The sequence below is a fragment of the Colossoma macropomum genome, unplaced genomic scaffold, assembly GCF_904425465.1.
Source record: "Colossoma macropomum unplaced genomic scaffold, Colossoma_macropomum, whole genome shotgun sequence".
Lineage (NCBI taxonomy): Eukaryota > Metazoa > Chordata > Actinopteri > Characiformes > Serrasalmidae > Colossoma > Colossoma macropomum.
Window position 1 is genome coordinate 11,663,166 of NW_023494792.1, and position 21,581 is coordinate 11,684,746.

At 41.1% G+C, this 21,581-nt stretch overlaps 2 protein-coding genes across 2 annotated transcripts in view; one reads left to right on the forward strand and one right to left on the reverse strand.

Moving 5' to 3' along the window:
- Positions 1–17,624: 17,624 nt before the first annotated feature.
- irx5b (iroquois homeobox 5b) lies at positions 17,625–20,031 on the reverse strand. The gene is made up of 3 exons (XM_036577825.1): positions 19,774–20,031; positions 18,606–19,002; positions 17,625–18,172 (listed from the first exon to the last, which is right to left on the reverse strand). Exons 1-3 carry the CDS (start codon positions 20,029–20,031, stop codon positions 17,625–17,627), a joined length of 1,203 nt encoding a protein of 400 aa, XP_036433718.1.
- Positions 20,032–20,910: 879 nt separating this feature from the next.
- Positions 20,911–21,581, forward strand: part of LOC118811292 — a 31,761-nt gene continuing 31,090 nt past the window's right edge. Inside the window, exon 1 of the mRNA XM_036575447.1 lies at positions 20,911–21,113. Within this exon, the coding sequence (XP_036431340.1) occupies positions 20,972–21,113 (142 nt within the window). The 5' untranslated portion in view covers positions 20,911–20,971. The remainder of the gene's footprint in view (positions 21,114–21,581) is intronic.

Below are 21,581 nucleotides of genomic sequence, written 5' to 3' on the forward strand. Positions count from 1 at the left end.
TAAAAGAGGAATTCCACCGATTTTTACAAGTACTGCGTAACACAGTTATTGAGATGTACACAAAATCATTCAAAGTGGTTTAATTTCAAATGATTAATTCTAGAGAAACTTACAGACTCAGATTTCTTTACAGTGGTGGTGATAGGAACCAGCGGTCTCAACGCTGACAACACAAATATAGCCATTTTATTTACTGTCCAAAACAACCAGTGAACCTACACGTGCCTTCTGTTTTTATCTTAAATCTTATTGCAGAAATATCATAAAACAGTCTCAGGCATCAGGCGGCTCATTCATAACCATTTCATATAATAACTTTCTGAGTGGTAGCTGTTGGCATTAAATTCTTCAGATGTCTGGTTCCTATCACCACAACTGAAAACAAAAGTATTTAACATCAAAATACTCTGAATTACTTTCTGTATAATTTTATGATGCAATTATACAGAAATGTATAAAAATCACTGGAATTCCCCTTTATGTGAATGCCTCAATCAAAATTAGCTCATTTTAAAGCTTAGTAGCTTTTATTGAAAAAATACTGCACTGGTCTGGGTGTCAGCCAATAACAATATCGTAGGAGAAAAAGAGGTATTGTGCCATGTTAGTATCAGATGAAGTCACCACTGCTGTAGACCACAGTAAACCCTGATCCTGATCCCCCCTGTCTTGTACATTATTGTGTTTTCCTGCTGTAACACACCCACATAAAACACACCCATATTAGCTGATTAGCTGATCAGGTGTTTTGGGAGCAGGGAAAACACTAATATATCCAGGGCAAAAGGTACCCCAGGACAAGGGTTAGGAACTGCTGCTCTAAATTAAAAATGTCTTAAAAACCTGACATAGCTTGTTTTCACTGGACTGTTTTGCGTTTTGTTCCATCTTCTCTTAAAACTACATCAAAAAGAACTTTACACAATATTATTGATTTCCAGAGCCAGCGAATTACATGCATTCAAGTGCACAAAAATGATTAAAGGGCCCATATCATGGAAAACTAAATTTCCCTTGCTGGTTTAAAATAAAAGAGTTTGATATAGTATATAAACATTGTTAAAGTTTCAAAATGTAGCATTTACTCCTCAGTTCTTACAGTCTATATGTGGTTAGTAAACTGCAAAAACAGTCCTTTCTGAATTCACTATTTTTTTTCTCAAAAATTAACTCACTTACGTATCTGCCTATTCAGCCTACAGCAGTTCAGTTCTGACAGTTCATGCTGAAGTTATAAGGAGTGTTTCAGCTTGGATTGCTTTTTTGCATAAGGTACAATACAGTATAGCCAATCAGAGGCATGGCAATTTGCATACATCAGTCTTAAAGGCACAGTAAGAAAAGCAGCCTGTTTAATTCTAAGGATAAAGAGAGATTAAAAACTGGTCGTGTTAAAATTAATTATGACTGTTTTTATTATGGTACACAAAACCAGACAAAAGTTAGTTGAGAAGTGAACCTCAGTGAAAAAAATAAATGCAAAAAAAACCAAAAAGTAGTATACAGGCCTTTGAAAAAAATGGCTTCATCTTTTCTATGGAATGCCGCTATTTTATGGAATAAAATGTTAGCATGGTTATAATACTTGTTAGTTAGTATTAGTTAGTACTGCTAAAACTGATTAGACCAATGCCAGCAAACTGGTGTTGACAATATGTCTCCCAGCACTAGTTGTTATGCTGGCTGATATATAGTTAGTACTGATTTTAAGTGAGGCGAAGGCCAACTGTGAAGTGTTAGCAAGAGTCTTGTGCTGAAAATCTGAAGATGTTTGGAGATCGTGGCCTGCTTGTTCATGTAGGTGACAGAACTATCCAACTGCTCTGCGATTTGTGTCAGAGGACTCCACTGGGCTACCAAAGATGTTGACTAATTAATTGGGGAAAGGGGCACAGGAGACAGAGGTGGGTAGGCGTGTGTGCGCGTGTGGACGCATGCATGTTTACACACCGAGCGAGGTCATGGTCTCTGCTTGCTTGCTGGCAGTGGGCTGGGAGATTGTACTCAGTGGGTGCTCCAGCAGCCTCTCCCTGCTGAGGACACAACAGATGTAGATTTACATACATTTCCAGCATCCTGTGCTCTGATGAGATTAGCTGGGGAGTGCTGGGAGAGATGCATAGTTAATACAGGCCCCGAGCAGGGCCAGGGGAGCTGGGCCCTCCGAGAGGCGCGAGGGACAAAAGCAGAAGGGGGAAATGTCAAGCTCGCCAGACGGGAACAGGACAACAAACAGATTGTGCTGCTCCTTTAGCTCCCTCCATGACAAGAGGGTGGCAGGATTTACATCTCATAAAGGATGCGGCTACGCTGCCGGCAATTATGAGGCGATGAAAGATTTCTGAGCTTGTTCAGTGTAATCGAGGATTCGGTTTTGGTTTGTTCACGGTGTGGCAATCAGTCACGTGTCTTTTTTTTCACTGGGTATTTTGTGTTTGCCATATGTTCGAACCAAAGCTTGGGTTGATTAGAGACGTGTTTTATTTATGTATGCAAAAAGATTTCAATAGAGAGCTAAAGTAGCTCCCCCCCTTCAGTAGTGTCAGTCTACATCAGTGGCTCCCAAACTGTGGGCTGCAGAGAGGTGTTGGGTGGGCTGTGGTTCAAATCTAATTTATGTTATCATGTACAATTAGCTTTCTTCCTGCCTTGGGAAAAGAGGTAAGGATAAAATTAGTCTTAGATGAGTTTTTAGCCAGTAAAGTGACTATGACAAACCAGTGTTGCTGGCATATAGCCTTTTCATCTAACTGTGTTAATGAATGTGTTCTCTGCCATTTTTATAACACTCTGAAAGACCTTCATAGACCACCATGCTAGACAGGTTTACTAGCTAACTGTGAAGCTTACCATATGTCAAAGTTTGTAGCCTTATAACAAGGCTACAAATCTTGAGAGGTTTCCAGCACACCCTGAATGGTCTCAGTAATGCAGTCTCTAATCTGTACTTGAATCTAATTTGGATGGTATCAAGTGGTCAATGAGGGGATTCTAATGAAAGCCCACTGAGCCCAGCTTAATTCCCCAAAAAAATCACTGGATTACATTTTTCCACTCTTCTGATCTGGTGTCTGAGAAGCTGAATTCTGAGAAAATGTCATTTGATTCTAAGACAGTAATAATATATCAGTATCTCCTCCTTGTTAAAGCATCAAATAGAGATTTGTGAAACATTTATGTTTATATATGACATATATTTTTATTTATTTTTTAAAATGAGAACCCTTTAAATGGCTTGTGTTGCAAATACAACTATTATATCCTCAGTGTGAGCCCAAATAATAGAAGGGGAGCTTTACGTATCACTCAGCTTTGTGTGAATCTGAGGAAGGCAGCATTCTGCCGGCTCCTTTCTTCAGTGTTTTAGAACAGTATTTTTCAGTACTGAATTACCACTGCCCTTCACCATTTAGTGTTTTCTCTCACTTCATGTTTTATAATATTAAACTATTTGAGTAAGGGTGTGCAGATTGATACTGAGATATCAATACGTCAGATCCAACATTTCTTTCTGAGAATTCATTTAGCAGTAAACTGATGGTAATAAAAATGATAATAGTTAAGAAACGTGTAGGACAGGAAATACTTTTCCTTCCGCTTTCTACTTCACACACACACACACACACACACACACAGACACACACACACACACACACACAGACACACACACACACACACACACAGACACACACACACACACAGACAAACACCCACAGGCACAGACAACCACATGAGATACAGTGAATTTTCTATAATGACAAATCATTTGGAGTTATTTCCTTAAACCAGAGGTGACCAATCTCACACACAAAGGGACGGTGTGGTTGCAGATTGTCATTCCAAACGCGCAGGAATGTCGATTCTACTTGTTCAATCAATTGCTCAGTCTTCAAACTGTTGATCATGTGTGCTCCTGCTTTGTTGGACTGAAAACCGGCAGCCACCCCGGCCCTTTGCAGATACGACTGGGCAATCCTGCCCTAAACAGACAGTTTGAGTGTCCTCTCATTTAAGACTAATGCAAAGGCTTTCAAATGTAAGTTTTAATGTGCATTTTTAAAAGTACCAGTGTCGGTTGGGATGTTAGCTTTGTTATTACTTGGTTTCTGATCGAAAAGAAAATAAGTATCACCCATCTCTATATGCCACATTGAGAGCATTTGTTGCCTCAAAGTCAGTTAGGCTACCTTTGGGTTCTTTGATGCTTGATTGTGTCCTTTAATTGTGGCTTCTACGTAATACTTACATTAAAGGACTCATGTAATTTCCTGATTTTTTTAAAATAATAGTTTGATGTAGCATTCATATAGTCCATATATATACACCAAGCTGCGAAAAACAGCCTGTTTTGAATTCACTGTTTTTGTGATGTCACACAAAGCATCACATTTATATACATCAACCTTTTCAGCCTACAGCAGTTTAGCCCTGCCCAGTATTTGAACCCAGCCTGCTTTTTGAATGAGCCCCAATACAGCACAGCCAATTAGAACAGAGCTCATTTACATACAACTGTATGCAAAAGTTTGGTCAAATTCCATGTTTTGTTGTTGGATATGTGAACACATCCTCTACTGTATATTTCAATGTGCAAGGCACCATAAAAAAGCAGTCTAGGTTTTATCTATGGGTTAAAGAGAGGCTGGAAAATGGTCATATAAAATGGAATATGCTTGTGGTAAACCCACACAAACATTGTAAGTGGACCACAAAATACAAGAATAATTTTGGTCTCTTCAAATATGTATGTCCAATGAATACATTATGATGTGCTAAACAAAACAGCACAGGTTCATTGTCATAATTTTTTTTTTATTGTAATGATTTCAAATTAAGGGTACTTTAGTTCATAACCCACTTTGTAATTGGACACTTTGACCTAGGACAGAGTTTCATGGCTTTTTGTGCACCACATTTGTTGTCATTTGTTTAAATGTCTATCCGTGCACATGCAGTCTCTAAGATGGACGTTTGTGGAAACAGTGTCTGAACCCCTGCTGTACATCTTAGACATCATTATCCCACTAAAGAATAAAAAAGAATATAATCATTGAAAGCGGCCTCTAGAACAGGGCAGTAACCCTATAACCCATCTGACACTGCAGACTTTGCTTGAGCAGAGACTCTAGCCATGCATTGTTTAAGTGCTAAATTATGCAGGAGGTACTCAGGCTGCTGTGCTGCTGAAGCTGTCGTGCTCCTGTATGGCCCAAGCTTGTGATTCATAATTAAACTGCTTGTGAAGCCTTTGCTCGAATATGAAAGCTGTGACAGTGTGCCCTTGTCTAAAACCCAAACACACCGCATTGATTTCCCTCCCTTTGAGTGTTACTTGGCCTTGACGTTTTCCAGCTGTTGCTCACACACCTATTGTTCTTGTACTTTCCTCGGGTACTTTCCTTCAGCTAAGCGTGCACCTTGGTAACCTCGCATGAATACTCCTCTAGGCCTTCTTCTCCATACAGTCTGTGGTCCGATGTTTATCAGTGACTAGCGTCTGTCCATCAAGAGCCCAAACTCAACATCTCGTGATGGATGGAATGAAGGTCCCCAATAATTACAAAGCAGTGTTCATTTACATGCATTAATCACACAGGTGATGGCCCAGTCATCCTGATAACCACGGGTCAGGCCCCCATGGACACAAGAGTCAAAACTCAATTATATGCATGATTAGCTTTATCCTAAGCTCTTTCCCCATAGCAGAGACTCATCCTGGATAAGAGACAGGCATGAATGTAAGTATACGTGAGAGAGAGAAAACACATGATGAGGTTGGTGAGGTTGCGGGCACCTTTACGTGGAGGGTCGCTCAAAGTCTTGGGACATGGATGCTTTGTGGAGCAGTTAGTTGTTGGAATCAAATGTTTGTGACCATTATTCATGTCCTTAGTCTCTTAACATCATCGTTCCTCACCATTCAAATGGTCTCTTTTGGTCTCTGTAACATTTAAATGTCGTAAGCGATGGTATACCAAACCCACAGTATTGTCGCTGCAGACCTTTCTTTTGATAGTCATGAAAAGGAATTTGATTGAACAGGAAAGTGACATTTTTAACCAACGTTCAATTGATCCTTCCGGTCCTGTCTCCCATTCTACAGCCCGTGGCTTTTGGAAAAGTCGAAGAACAAAGAAAAAGCCTTTGTAGTTGATTCAGTTGGAAAATGTTTTATTAATTGCCATATGCTTATTGATTTCTCTTTCAAGCCCGTTCTTTTGTTCTCTCTTTCTGGTGGCAGCATAAGGATCTGTAAGTTATGTGGAGTGTCAGGGGTGTCCTTTTGATGTGCATGACAGACCCCATGCTAAGTAACACCTGTGCCCAGTCTGGGCTCGTCTGCTCTGGTCTATTTGCATCTGAACCTTTGGACAGATCAGCCCATCAGACAATACTAATTGAGTCCAGAGAGGGACGATGTTGGTTGTGTTTCCGCTCTAGATGACACTTCTTGGAATGATGATTAAACATTAACGTGCAATTTATTTTCAATTAACTTAGTGCATATTTTCATTGTAGACTAAAGAATGTAGTGTTAGCATATTTGCTTTACTAAATGTGCATGTAGGCTGGAGTAACAGGTGGAGTTTTCTTCCAGACCATCATGTTTGTTTTTTAAATACTCAATGTGCATCCCAGGCAATAATAGAATAATATAAGGCCCATAACCTATATTTTTTGTATGTTATTGTTTTCAATGAGGTCACCTTTGTGACATTTATGTAGGTTTTGCTACAGAAATGGTCATGATTCATTTTTACATGACCATTTTCCAACCTCTCTTTATTCTTTAGAATTAAACAGTCTGTTTTTGTTACCATGCCCATAGAGTGACATTACATTAGAGTAATATTGGCTGCCCTGTATTATGCCTCATTTAAAAAGCAGTTCACACGGAAGCACCCTTTATAACTTCAGTGTGAATGGGCGGGGCTAAACTGCTGTAGGCTGAACAGGAAGATACATCTAAATGAGTTGATTTTCATGGCAGTGAATTTTAAACAGCCTGTCTTTTTGGGGACAGGGAGTAAGTGGCTCATTTTTTAAAGGTCCAATATTCTACCATTTTGATATTTTTTTTTCTGATCGCCTTATGAAGTCTGAATCCTCCTTATAACTCCCACGTGAATGGGTGGGCTAGACAGCTGTTGACTGAGCAAGTGGATATATGTAAATGTCCTTGCTTTGTGACATCACAAACACAGCAAATTTGAAATGGACTGTTTTTGCAGCTTAGTTTACATATATATGGACTCTGTGAAATAGGGTATGTTTTTAACTTTACATACTACATCAGACTCCTTTCTTTCAAAAAAGAGAGGAAAATCTTCCATAATTTGGGCCCTTTAATGATATTTACATCCTGCATCAAACCCTTTTATTTACCTTTTTCTTTACCACTTTTATATACCTTGAGTATAGGCATCTATTTAAAGACATACTTTTTCAACATGAAATTACTTATCTTACCAAGCAATTCCTGTTAATCTTATTTCAAGATATTTTTGCTTAGTCCATGTAATCTTATCAAGAATCTCATGCTACTGGCAGATAATTTTGCCGCCATGAACGATTTTTTCTCAGTCATCATGATTTTTCAGCCCTTTATGAGCGGCGTCGCAGTATGTCTCCTTCACACTTCGAAATTTTAGATCAGCATCTCTTCATGAACCTCTCTGTCTGCCTCTCTTTCTCTGTTGATGTTCCTGCGGCTATTAGGCCTTCTGAAAAAATGCACTGTTACTTTCCTGATGATAAAGGTTTGAGATCCGCAGGGATGGAGGTATCAGCAGACAGTGTTAGGCTCAAACAGCCTGCACTGCAGTGTGCCACCCTTCTGCTGCCTGTGGCAGTGTGTCCCCGCTGCGTGATCTTCAGTAGAGACGGACCACTCAGTGTCTGTCCCTGCAAACACTGCAGCTCAGCGTTTACACTGCCAGGGGTTTGGAGATGCATCAGTATAATGATCAACATAATGCTTTAGACTGAAAAAGACTCGGCGGAGCAGAATTTACTGGAGGAAAAAACATAAACCATGACCTACCTTTATTTCCCAAAAGTCAGTTCTTCAAAGACGCCACTAGTGAGTGTCACTGGCTGTATGGGTACAGCTAAAAATGCTTGATTTCTTAAAATACTTCCTGCTTATATCAAAGCATATGAGGAGTTTTACACTGTTGCAGTGAATGTGTGCTGATAGATGTCTACCTTTCTTCATTCGGAATTTATGAGCTCGATGACATGAAGACTCCCATCCCAAGTGCAGGTAGTACATTATTAAAATCTTTTTGATCCACACCTCTTTGATATTCCTTATTAAGGATTCACTTTTTAGATGTAAATATGAGGAGTCAAGGGAGCTGTTACAGGGTAACACCCACACGCTCTCTCTGTCACTTTGAATGCTTTAAACCCGAAGGCCTGAGAGGAGAAAGAGAGTGAGGAGAGGAAGGCTGCAAAACTGCTGCTTCCGTGGCTGAGTTCTGGTGACTTGTCCAGCTGAAGAAGCAACAGACAAAAATACTGACACATGGTTACTATTGTATGAAAAGCTCTTTTTTTGTGTTAATTATTTTTACACTAATTCATAAAGCCAACTGTCCTTTACATTGTGTAATAGTTTTCATATGGACCAAAAAAAAAGATCCAAAATGACTCTGAATAAATTATTTTTAGATGTGAAGCACCCCCTGGACCTGGCTTGTAACTCACTCACTCACGTTTAGTAGGCTTATGATTCTCCACAAGGGGTGCCGCTAGCAATCAGATAGCTTTTCATGCTTCATATGAACAGTACTTCACAGCAATGGCCCTGTGTTGTCCTTGTTACACCAACATTCAAGTTAAGAATGTTTCTTTCCTTTGTCTCTACAGTTACTATTTCAGCTATGTGAAGTTTTGTTATGACCACAACTAAATGATAATTAATGTCTTATTACAGGCTAATGAAGGTCATTTGGTGGTCTTTTAGGGTCTCTCTGTTTTACCACCATGTTAGCTTAATTTTTCAAATAATACTGCTAATCTCACTCAAGATCCTCTAGATGAGAGTGAATGGTTGCTTGAAAGATTGTTTTAGCTGTGAATTAAAAACAAACAAACATCCATTTGCATGAGCACATATGGTCAGTCTGGGACTGCTATGTTGATAGTGTTTGAAAGGGTAATGTCCCTTGATCTTCGCACCAATTTTGGCGTCGGATTTGTGAACTATGTATGTGTGCGTGTGTGTGTGTGTGTGTGAATACATGCATGTGAGTGTGTTGGGGTTAGTCTGTTGGACAAACAGTGGAGAGAGAACATATGCCACTATGAGACACCTGGAGAGAGTTGGATGGAGGCGTGGGGTGGCATGGCAGGGGGCATGGAGAGGTGTAGGTGTGTATGTGTGTGTGTATGCATACACAATACAAAAGTCAGAGATCACCTTTTATTTAATTTCCAGTTTAAATGAGCATTAAGTACAGGTTTTTCCTTTTTTTTCAGCATCAAGAAAAAGGAAGAAAACATTTATATTTGTGTAGAAATTGTGTAGTATATGCTCACCTTAAAATGGTCATGTTTTACTAATGAAAGTAGAAAAAGAGCATAAGTTCATAAACTCAAGTTAGATCTACACTGTTTGGTTATCACTATGCTACTGATCTGCTGAAGAATTACGCTCAGCAGTAGATTACATGACACCACAGTCAACAACATTGTGACTGGTTGGTTAATTATGGAGTATAATAGAAAGATGCACACACAATGGAAGGTAGGCCAGAGGAAAGACAACATGAAAAAGCTTGAGAAAAAAAAAAAACAAGAAAAGCACTATGCCAATAGATGACGCTAGGAGCCAATGAGAAAAATTTTGTGCTTTACTCAACAAGATTACATTGACCAAACAAACACTTACGAAGGAAATCTAACAACTCACTTAATTTTATTGAAACAACACAGCTGACTCATTTTCACTGACATGCATTTGTTAAGTAACATAATGGGAGAAACTGATTAAAACAACATCAAAGCAGTGTCATTTTTGAGCCTGTGTTTGTGTCAGTGTTTTAACAACCTGAGTGGCAGCAGTTCTCAGAGGTTTGTTGGAGGTTACGTGTGTATGATATTGTATGTGTGTGTGTGTGTGTGTGTGTGTGTGTGTGTATTTTTCAGTCTGATGGTTGCTGGAGGAGGTGAAGCAGGCAACAGGGGTGTAGACAGTGTAGTTTAGGAGGATTAAAGGGCCAATAAGGAGCAGGAGAGGGGGTGAAGTGGAAGGGTTGGGTGCCAGAACACTGATCCTGACAGCTGTAGGACCTCAGGCTCTCCTCAGCAGGAGCAACACACAGATATGAGGCAGGTACTACTAACAGCCAGCAGGCTCCAGATCCACTGTAGATGGAGGAACATTCCCTTTACAGGAATCATTTCACATCAGTTTCAGATTTTTAGAAAAAAACGGATACATGTTTACGTCCAAAATAACATGAATATAATGTTGCTATGCATTTATATACATATTTTTCAATGTATAAAAAATAAAGATGACTATTTCATTATTGTCTGTATCTGAATGTCCTGAGGTCCATATGTTCACTGAGTACAAATCTGATTTTTTTTAATTGATCAAACCATATGGCTAAAAATGATTTTTTTTTATCACTTATTATATTAAATCTCACTTATGAGTACTAAGTGTAGCAAAACAAAAGAAGATCCAAATATGATGTGAATAAAAGTATGAAAATGTAATTTTCATGCAATAAAAAAAATGAAATGGGTACTGGTAGATGTTCTTCTCGTATAATATATAGAAAATTTCTCTTACAGGAATCAGAAGTTTTCAGAAAGAAAATTGCTTTTAACTTACATACAGATACAGATAACATAACATGGATATTTTAACTATTGTAAGGAAATGGCTTATGAAACATCTGAAACTGCAACTTTATAGAAGGAAAAATATCCATAACATAGCATTTGTTTAAGTAACTGAACAGACAGGTTTAAATTTTCAGTATTTCTATTAATCCATTTAGAATGCAATGTTGACACAACATGAAGAACATGCAGCCAAAATGACATGTATGTTGTCTCAAATGGTAACTTTATACAATGAGAAACATCCCTAACTTAACATCTGTTAAGGTAGCATAATGAATATGGACCAATAGTAGGTTATAGTATTTGTTTTGAGCCATTTGCTGTGAAATTTGTTTACATAGCATAAAGATTAGCTGTCATTTTCAAACAATGTAAAAAATAATAATAAAATGGAGTTACAAGGTTTTTATATGACAGCGGTGATGTTTACACAGCACTCTCTTGCTATATTATGCATTTCTGACGCCTCAGTGGGCTACTGTGCATTTGAAAAAAATCCATACAGTTTTAAGGCTTTCTTCGAATCATGTCATCTATTATAGTCTTCAGTGAGCACTGAATAAAGTGCGGCACACATACAGACACACTGTTTTTTTTGCGGCTGAACCTTGACTTTCTGCTTCCTTTGTTCGGGTTTCTGTAGGAGAAGTGGGTCCCACTCGAGCTCCTGAGGCAAAACCAGCCTTTGAGGGTGCCACCTCCCTGCTTTCCATCCAAGTTCACTGGGGTAGAGGTGACATGCCTTCCTTCTGCACTTCCTTGCTTTTTATGTAGGAAGCGTTTTCAAAGTAAACGGCAAAGCTGTCACTAGTGTGGCAACATCACTCTGACTGCTTACAATAGCTTTTGATTATTTATTCATTGTGGGTTCTTGCCAGGTTTGTTTGCTAAGTAGGCTCTCCTTGTCACCTCCGCATAGTACACACACAAACAGCCAACGCATGTGGGGACGTGCGGGGAGAGGGAAGACCATCCGGTGATTTATGGATTTACCTGATGAGAAAAAAGAGTAAGCGTAATTTATTATGCCACACTGTTCTGTAATTACGGTAATACCTTGGTTTTAATCTTAGAAACAAGCCTATGCAGAACAGGACGCCTGTGCACAGATATTAATATGACCTTCCTGTATAAGACATACAATAAATTTGTAAAAAATACTCAAAGTAGGAAAAAAAGGCAATTCTGTATATTTGCGGCTTTCCATTTAGGATGAGGGAATCCATTCACAAATGCACTATTTGCCATGCTTCTGTTTTCCTAGACATTATTCAAGTGGCAAACAAAACATATTCATCATTGTCTTTTAATCACATCAAAAAGAAATATAGTGCCACCCCAGGGTGTTGGCAGGAATATGCAGTCCTCTGTGATGTTATTGTTTCCAGTGCTGCCAAACAATCCTGAAAATTGACTTAGAATAAATGTATTTTTAATATGATAACTCAAGGCTGCCCCTGTGAATACAGAAGCGCTCTTTGTCAATTGTTTTCAGAGGGTGCAGTACATTAAAGATTAGGAGCACTGTGTGATACAGGACTATTAAGCCTTCCAGCACTGCTGTTCCAACTCTATTCCAATTTCACTAGCCTTGACCTCAACCAAGTGCCTCAGCGATGAGATGACATTAGCACACACAGCCGATGCCTTATCGCCACACGAAATATGCAATGCCTAAAAAAACTCTCATATATTCCAACATGCACATTTGGAGTAACACAATAAGCTGGGAATTAGGGGCTCCTGTCTGATGTGAAAAGTGGATGCTGGAATTGTATTTTTCAGCTTCAGCAGGAACCAAAACAAAGCAAACCAATGACAAGCTGGCATGTAGCACAGTGATTACGCCTCTATTATTCTCCAGATATGTCTTAGTGTAAGCAGTAATCTCCATGACGCTCTGGGTGACAGATCATCAGGATGACGTGACAGATCATCAGGACAAGCTTATCATTTTTCCCTCTCTCTGTGCAGAAGTGAGCCTGATTATGTCCTGCTTCCTAGTGTACCTGTTCATTTAGACCAGACATTTCCCTGCAAAGGACTAAAACGAGATCTGGCACCAAGGCACCAACAGACAATCCAAGATGGCAGCTCTTAATTAGCCAATCATCCTTGGCTGCACTGTTGTCCCTGCTCCGTGCAGCCTTATAGAACGTGGCGTGTGACAACGGCAGTCTCATATTTAGTTGGAGTGGCTTGGCGGCGCACAGCATATTTGCGCGCTGAAGAGGAGCGCTGCTGAGGGACGCTGAGGCAACTCCTGCTTCTAATGATCCTTTCAATTAGAGAGGAGCCCTGAGGCGCTCGCCCAGCTGCCTGTTTAAAACACCTACGTCTCTTAACGCCTGTCTGGGCCGCCGCACTGTGCGGCGGCATTTGAGTCAATATTATTTTACAGACTGCCTCCCCATCTATTATTGAGTAAATTGAGCCATCAGTGTCTCTGGACATTTTGGGCCTTAAATGAAATCTATTTGCTAATGCCTGGAGGAGGTGTGCGTTTGATGCAGTGAGGCTGGTTATGGAGGATACACGGGAGGAGGGCTCGTTATTAGTTAAGAGTTGAAAAATCTTGTTCAGTAATGACATCAAGAATGAAGACGTCCCTTAAGCTGACTTGATTTTAGATTATTTAAAGATATATATATATATAAAGAAAATAGGATTTCTTAAGCCCTAATCCTTCTCCATACTTAACATATTAGATCTAAGGGAGATTTCTGGGTAATCACAGAGAGCCTCTTCCCTACGCCTTGACCTCAAGCTGATGAATCAAGAGTGTTAATATAAACAACACCTTTGCAATTCAGCCCTCCTGCCCATCAGCTGGCCGTTAGTGCCTTCTCACTATGCAGGAAAACTCTCCTTAGTCCCCATCGATCGGCCAAGAATCAATGCTTTTAAAAGCCTTACACACTCTTTAGTTACGAGCAAAAGCGTGCATGTTGTGCTCTGACCTGGCCATATTGATTAGGAGGAGGAGGTGATGAGAGGAGAGAGAGAGAGACAGAGAGTGTGTGTGAGAGAGAGAGAGAGAGAGAGAGAGAGAGAGAGAGAGAGAGACAGACTGCGCTTTTCTCACACTCATTCTGCCATTCTCTCGTTATTTTTCACTGGCCAGAATAGCCGTTTCCATTAACTGTGTATATTTCTCTCTTGTAAAATGTTGCTTAATGTCTCATAATTGGTCTTTATCACATTGACTTTCCTGTGATACAGACAAAACCTTAGAAGAAAATGATAAATTCATGTCAAAGTCATGCTGCCGGTGGTGCTGAAAATAGCTTTTGAGTGCTTTGTCCTCTGTCTGGTCTTACAATTCGGTTCTCAATTCGACTTGCTCTTTCATGACATCACTTTCATAAGACATATTCCAAAAATGCCCAGGTTCCCTCCAGAACACTGGAACAGACCCCACCTCATACAATTTAATACCTCATACAATCTGACCTGACTGTAATGGCTAAGATACTGCCAGACTGGATTTCAGAAAATGCCATCACACAAATAAAAAAACTGGTCTTGTGTGGTTGAAATGTTTGCACTGTTTTTTCGTGATTATATATCTCTATAAAATATCTTGCTTAAACTGTTTTCAGGTTTTTATGATTAGTGTGTGGGCCTCTTCTGGACTAAATCCAATTAAATTTTTATGACCTGTGCACCTAGAAAACAATAGTTTGGACAGGTTTTTCTTAGACTTGGTGAGTTTGCACTGGAATACTGTCTAAGTTACACTGTGAGCAAAAGGGTACTGTACAGGTACAAACAATGAAAATATACCTTCAAAGGTACAACAATGGTATTAAGGTCCAATTCTGCACCATAAATGTGAAAGGTACACTACATTCAGTTTTTACTTCAGGTGCTCCTTTTCATAGCTCTTTTTAAATAGAAAAGTACAATAAAAAGCCTGGAGTCAGAACAGGGGATATCAATCAATGAACCTTAGAAAATAATTGCTATAGAATATAACACAACAGTTATGCTCCCTAACTAAAGGTACTGAAGATGTACCCTTGAGGTTATTTACCGAGTGACTTTTTCTGAGAGTGTACATCATCCATACTTGATGAATGTGAACTATAGATTGAAATTATTAAATTTTGTTATAATAGCCCCCCTTTTATCTTCAGATTTACTAATATCTTTATCATTGGGGTTAATATGACCCCAGTAATTTAAACCTTCAGAAAATAATTTTAATAAAATTGTATCCAAGTTTGTGTGTCAGGTACTTTGTTTCTTTGTAGAATTATTTATTTAGTTTCCTTGATGTCGATCATTTATTTAGAGATAAATGGCTTCAAATTGAGCCCAGAGATAATAGGAGGGATAGGGGCAGTTCTGTCCAATAATTATAGGCAAAAATGCTGGTTTGGTATTTGAATCAAAGGAATCATGCTTAATTATGTACAGTAATAGAGTGGTAATAATTAAATAAGTGGATATAAATGTATCACATCTCTTTATTATGAAACTCTTGTTGTTGTGCTCTTATTAGAGCTGGGGTTTTCATTCCTGACATTTGCAGCTTCTGATAAATGCACCCACTCTGAGTGGAGTCTGTCTCTGAAAGTAAAAAAAAAATCTTTTGGAAGAAGAACCTTTAGTGGATCGACACAAATGGTAAGCTAGTAAAAGGAGCAGTTTGTTATGATTTGGCGTGTAGTATCAGTATGAGCGTATATGCTCGGGCTTCCTCCATTACACTCCTTAGTAACCGTGGAACTGAAAAATAGCTCCTCGCCATGTGTGTACACCAGACTCTAACTTTGATTTTACCAAAGGGATTATGTCTCTTTCTAAGTCATTGCTGCTTCTTTTCATGGCTTTGTGAACAGAAAATGCGGTATTACTTCTGTAAGCCATGAGGCCTGAGACGATTCTCTGATGTTTGTTGCTGTTGGACCCTGTGGTTCCAGTGCTAATAGGGAATCTGAGCTAATCCCATCTTTCTTGCATAGAGTTTACTAAATTTTGAATTTACACGTTTAATCCCTTTTAAAATGGTCTTTGAACATTTTTAGCCCCTTACTGTTGCTGCATTGATGGAATATGGCAACACACATTTCGTAAGAAGATGCTTTATGAAGCATAAATTTAATATCCCGTCCACTTAACTGTGTACTGTAATCCCTCCATTATAAATGTGCACTCTAAGTATTAAAACTCCTGCTTTCTCCATGAAATTATGGACAGAATATTCAAGGTATCTGGTGCTTTCTTTGAGGGAACAGATACTGCACTTAAAACCAAATTCAGGAACATACAGAGCAGTCTTTGAAGAATATGATGATAGCCTAATCCTTACCATGCTGAAATATGTAGAATGCAGAATGAAGATCCACACAGTAAAAGTGAAGAGGCCGGGTTCAGAATTGCATGCTAAGTTGGAGGCCACATCCACAATGAGTTTTAGTAAACCAGACCAAAGCGCACAGCCCCAGTGCTCCTTCACTTTAACTTTGTCACCTAGGCAATTAACTCTGTTGCTGATGAGAAAAGAAATAGACCACATAAAGCCCTCTGGATCTGTCAGGGTAAACTCTTTCTGTTGAATCAACAAAGTCACTATTGTTTCGTTTGTTAGCACTCCAGCAGGTCAGGTCAAAACAAACTGTATAATTTATTGGCCACACAAAATCTTTCTGATCTATTATTGAATAGTAAAATGGCAAATAAAGATTTAATTAACCCATTTTAATTCTATGTACAGTTGTATGTTGCAAAAGTTTGAACACCCTGGGTCAAATTAATATTTTGTTGATTTTCAAAGTGAAAATAGGTTAACATATTCTCTACAGGAAACATAATTATATATGGCAATTTTCTGCAAATCCTTAAGTGCACATTAACATTTCGGAAAAAAAAACAAACAAACATGAAATACAAAATGTGCCATAACTTTTGCACATGCCATTTTATGTTTTTTCTCCACCAATGTGTTAAATTCAGCAAATAAATAGTATTTTTTTTATTAAAATGTGCAGAATTGTGTTCTGTGTAGAGGATGTGTTCACTTAGTTTCACTTAGAAAATCAACAAAACATGTCATTTGATCGGGGTGCCCAAACTTTTGCATACAACTGTATTGCCAATAAAGGAATACTCCACCATTTTTCAACCTAATCTCTATCTGCCTCGACTGTAGCCATAAAGAACAACTTTGATACATTTCCCTGTACTTACTAAAAGAAAGAAAACCCATTGGCTCAAAACATAATTCATAATTAATAACAGAAGTCGATAGGCAGCTGCTGTAAATAGAGACAGGAAGGAAAAAGCAGGAATATTCCTTTAAAAAAGGCAATATCTGACCCAATGTAACCTCATGATTTTACCCAAAGACGTTCATAAGTCCTGTGAGAAAAACAGTAAGATGGGGACATTTTATGTTCTTAGACTAAAGCATAAGTTCTGTGAATGGCAGTCATTCAGCACGTGAATATCCAGCAGTGAATCAAACCCAAACAGCGTTAATGTGGAATCTGAACAGTTAGTTCGCTTTGGCCTCTTGCACAGCTCCTCTTTTACACTGACCGGATTAGCGAAGAACCAATATTTTTACTTCATATAATCTCATAAAACTCCCTTTTGAATACAAAAAGCTTCATGTACACAGATGTGCAGTCATGCAGGCAGGCTGCAGTGAGCCCCTCCTGCTGACCCCCCTCCTCAAAGCCTTTCACCGCAGTCTGATCCGCAGAGGATCCCGCTTCTCCCGCCACAGAGGCTGAGGCAGCAGACTGAGGCTATTTGACGTTCGCCGTGCCCATCCTGTGCTCGAAGGCAGATTCTCTGCGCGTGTCCGTGGCTGTGGGGGCTCTGAGCGCGCTCTCTCTCAGCACCGCTCCCGCTCTTAGTCCGCTGGCGCGGGGCTGGCCGGGCACGGGGCTCGCGCTCAAGTGGCTCAGCGCGCTGTAGTTCGTGAAGGCCGGGTAGAAGGCCGCGGGAGCGCAGTACAGGTGCTGCACGCGGGGAAAGGGGCAGTGGTGCGCGCGGGGGGGCGATAAGGGCGCTGGGCTGTGAGTGCGGACGCAAGGCTGCGCGCGCTCGCTGTTCCCCTTGTCCGACGTGGCCATCTCGGCCAGTGACCACAGTTTGGGTTTGGGGGGCGGGTTTGGGGGCTGCGCCGGCTCTGCGGGCCCGGGAGGCTGTCCTGGAGCCGGAGGCTCAGGGGAGGGGGCGGTGGGCAGCGGGGACGCACGTTTTTCCCGCTCTGGAATACGGTCCGCTTCATCAGAGGGTCTTTCAGTGTGACTCTCACACGTGATGGAGCTTGGACTGATAGGAAGACCACCTGAGAGAGAGAGACAGAGAGAGGAAAGGAATGAGTGCACTGTACAGGACGAGATAACAACACTAACGACAACATTAATAACATAAATATTATTATTATTATTATTATTATTATTATTATTATTATTATTGTTGTTGTTGTTGTTGTTATGCTAGGTGCCTAATAATAACACTAACAAGTGGTATAAATGAATAGGCTAAGTAAACAATAATAACAACAATAATAATAATAATAGTGTATAGTTGATAATTTGTAGAAATAATAATAATAATAATAACAATAAAGAAGAAAAAGAAACAGCAACAACAGTATTAATCATGCCCTTTCTAAACCGCATGTGGTCTGAAAGATGTATGGTTACATTAATCTAAACATAATAATAATAATAATAATAATAATAATAATAATAATAATGCCCATCCTGTTCTCTCACCTAACTCCTTGCTGGTCTCAGTGGCTTTGAGTGGCTCGTCGTCCTCCTCGTGCTTCTCCAGGTCGATGTTCTCCTCCTCCTCCTCGTCCTCGCTCCGGTTCCGGGGGATCCACGTCATCTTGTTCTCCTTCTTCAGCCTCCTCCTGGCGTTGGCGAACCAGGTAGACACCTGCGTGAGGGTCATCTTGGTGATGATGGCCAGCATGATCTTCTCGCCCTTGGTGGGGTACGGGTTCTTCCTGTGCTCGCTCAGCCAGGCCTTCAGCGTGGCCGTGGCGTCGCGCGTGGCGTTTTTGCGGTAAGCGGGGTCCAGTGGCGTGAAGGGGCCCAGCGCGCCGCCGTACGGGGGGAAACCCACAGAGCCCCCCACACCTGGGCCGGGGTCATACGGAGAGCCCTGCGGTCACACAGAGAGAATTCAGCACAAAGACCAGCACAGCAACAACTAAACAACCAAAACTCTGTCACCTCACACACACACACAGACAGCATCAGATGGAGGAAACTCTTTCTTTCTTTCTTTCTTTCTTTTTTGATAAATAAAGCTCAGGCCTTGCCTGCACAGAAGTGCAATAGATTACGCAACAAATACCTCTCTTTTTTAATTCGACCAACATTAAACCATTTTAAAAATCTCAAACTTAGTAATCAGTAGTTTAGTATCATTAAAATGTTTCTCCCACGTGTTCGGCTTTAATAAAGTGTTTATCTGCACATTAGTGTGTTTATAGTGCAGCCTGATGGCACCTTATTTAATAAGAGCCTTGAAATGACACCGCGCTGAGCTGCTCTTCACTCAGGCCTGTAAAATAAATGAAATTTTACGGAAGTTTCACCAGTGCAGCCAAACGAGCAGCTCATTTCCATACAGCAGCACAGAAACGTAGAAGCACTTTTACTTTTCCCTTAAAACATCCAAAAACAAGTGCTCCAACAGCCGCTGAGAGCGCCGCTTTAGCTGAGCTGTCCTGCTCGCTCTGAGCGCGTCTGGCGCGCCTCTGCGCTGAAGATCGTTCTGCTAAAAGTGCAGGAAGTTGCCGAAGCACTAAAACGCGCAGAGCAACAGCGAAAATGAAGAAGCATGACAGTGTTTGTTTCCAGCAGGCAGTGCTGAGGAGCTCCGAGTGATCAGGCGCGCTGTAGTTCACTGAGAGCTGTGAACACTCACCACGAAGGCGGACAGCGGCGCCGGTTCCGCTCCGTACTGGAGCGAGCTGAAGGGCGCAGGGCTTGTGAAGGCTGTGGATCCCGCGTACGGAGCGAAGGCAGATCCGGAGGAGCACGAGGAGGAGGAGGAAGAGGACGATGATGAAGAAGATGAGGAGGACCTGCCCAGCTCCTCGGCGCGCGCTCCGTACGGCGGGGGGCAAGAGTAGAGGGCCAGGGGCGCGGCGGGCTGGTACAGGAAGCCCTGAGGATACGCCATGCTGAAAAAAGTCGCGGATCTCCCTCAGGTCCGCCTGGACACAGCGCGCTCACATCGGCGCTCAGCTCGGAGCTCCGCACGCTTCAACCGGGAGTGGAGAACGGAAAGCGGTCAGAGCGCGAAAGCGTCTCGGCTACTCTCCGGGTTTCCTTCAGGTCCGCTCCGCGCGTCGCTCTGCACTCATCATCCCGGTTTCAGTCGGAGAGAGAGAGAGAGAGAGAGTGGGGAGAGAGAGAGAGAGAGAGAGAGAGAGAGAGAGAGAGAGTCCAGGAGGGAAGAGAGGAGATTCCTTGCTGATACGCTGCAACTCTGTCTCTCTCTCTCTCTCTCTCTCTCTCTCTCTCTCTCTCTCCATCTCTGTCACACACACACACACACACACACACACACACTTAGGGACCATAAACAAACAATCACCAGTAGTCAAGTTAGAATGATAAAAATACTAACAATCAGTAACAAATAAATTAATATGAATTTTAATTCATTTAAAGCAAGTAATAATAATAATAATAATAATAATAATAATAATAATAATAACACCAACTATTGTTGTTATTGTTTAAACCTTAAAGTAAAATTAGGTTTTTAACGGTTAAACTGAGCTCCAGCATTTCCAATCCACCAAAAACCGCCGTTGTTAGTATTACAGGGTGAGTTTAAATGTACTGTCAGTCACTCTGTTAACTCTCTCCCGGCTCCGCTGTGGAATCTAATGTTACATCATTAGAATGTATTGATTAGAATTAGAATGCGGCAGTTTAAAAACACGTGCGCGCGACCCTGACTCCTCTGATGGAGGCTGCGCTCAGAGAGTGAGTGTCAGTCCGTGTGTGTGTGTGTGTGTGTGTGTGTGTGTGTGTGTGATTAGGGAGATGGGCTGGAGCAGCAGAGGACGCAGAAGAGCTGATCCTCCGCGGAGAGAGCTGAAGGGTGTGTGATGAGCATGGCGGGCCAGGAGCTGAAGGTGGTTTGTACAGAAGAGGAGGAGAAGCAGAGAGGCCGGAGAGTGGAGGAAGAAGAGACTCAGGAGGAGTGCAGCGCTACCGAGGCTGAAACTCAGGGAACACACGCGCTAACAGGTAGGCCTACAACTTACCGCTGCTCATTCTCTTCTCCATTTTCAGCTGTGCTGTCTTTACTTCAGTAACTGCGGCTAGGCTAAGCTGTTAGCTCCATGTGACTCGCTCTCCTGCTTTCCACGCCCACAGCGGCTAAAGGCTGTTCAGAGGCCCAATTCTGGTACTTTGGTATGAGTATTGGTATGTTTCAGAGTGAAACAGAGTCCGTGTTTGTTTCTGTTTAGTTTTCAGTGTGTTATGTAAGTAGCCATCTGTGAAGGGTTTTGGTTCCTCCTGCACTCCTGAGCTATTTAAATGTAGCTGCACGGCGGTAACTAATCTAATTAGTGACTTCTATGAATAGGTGCCAATGCTTAGCAGCCATGCTGAGAGCAGAGTAAGGTCACGCGCTGTATCACCGAGAGCGGGGACACACTTACAGTAAACTGGAGGAAGCCAAATGTCGTGAGCTTTAATCACTTAGAGCTG

Excerpts from the sequence above, each read along its gene's own strand:
- irx5b (XM_036577825.1), bottom strand. The coding sequence starts at position 20,031 with ATGGCGTATCCTCAGGGCTTCCTGTACCAGCCCGCCGCGCCCCTGGCC. Across the intron at positions 19,003-19,773 it reads CGCCGCTGTCCGCCTTCGTG|GGCTCTCCGTATGACCCCGG; the intron begins GTGAGTGTTCAC and ends GTGTGACCGCAG. Across the intron at positions 18,173-18,605 it reads TGAGACCAGCAAGGAGTTAG|GTGGTCTTCCTATCAGTCCA; the intron begins GTGAGAGAACAG and ends TCTCTCTCTCAG.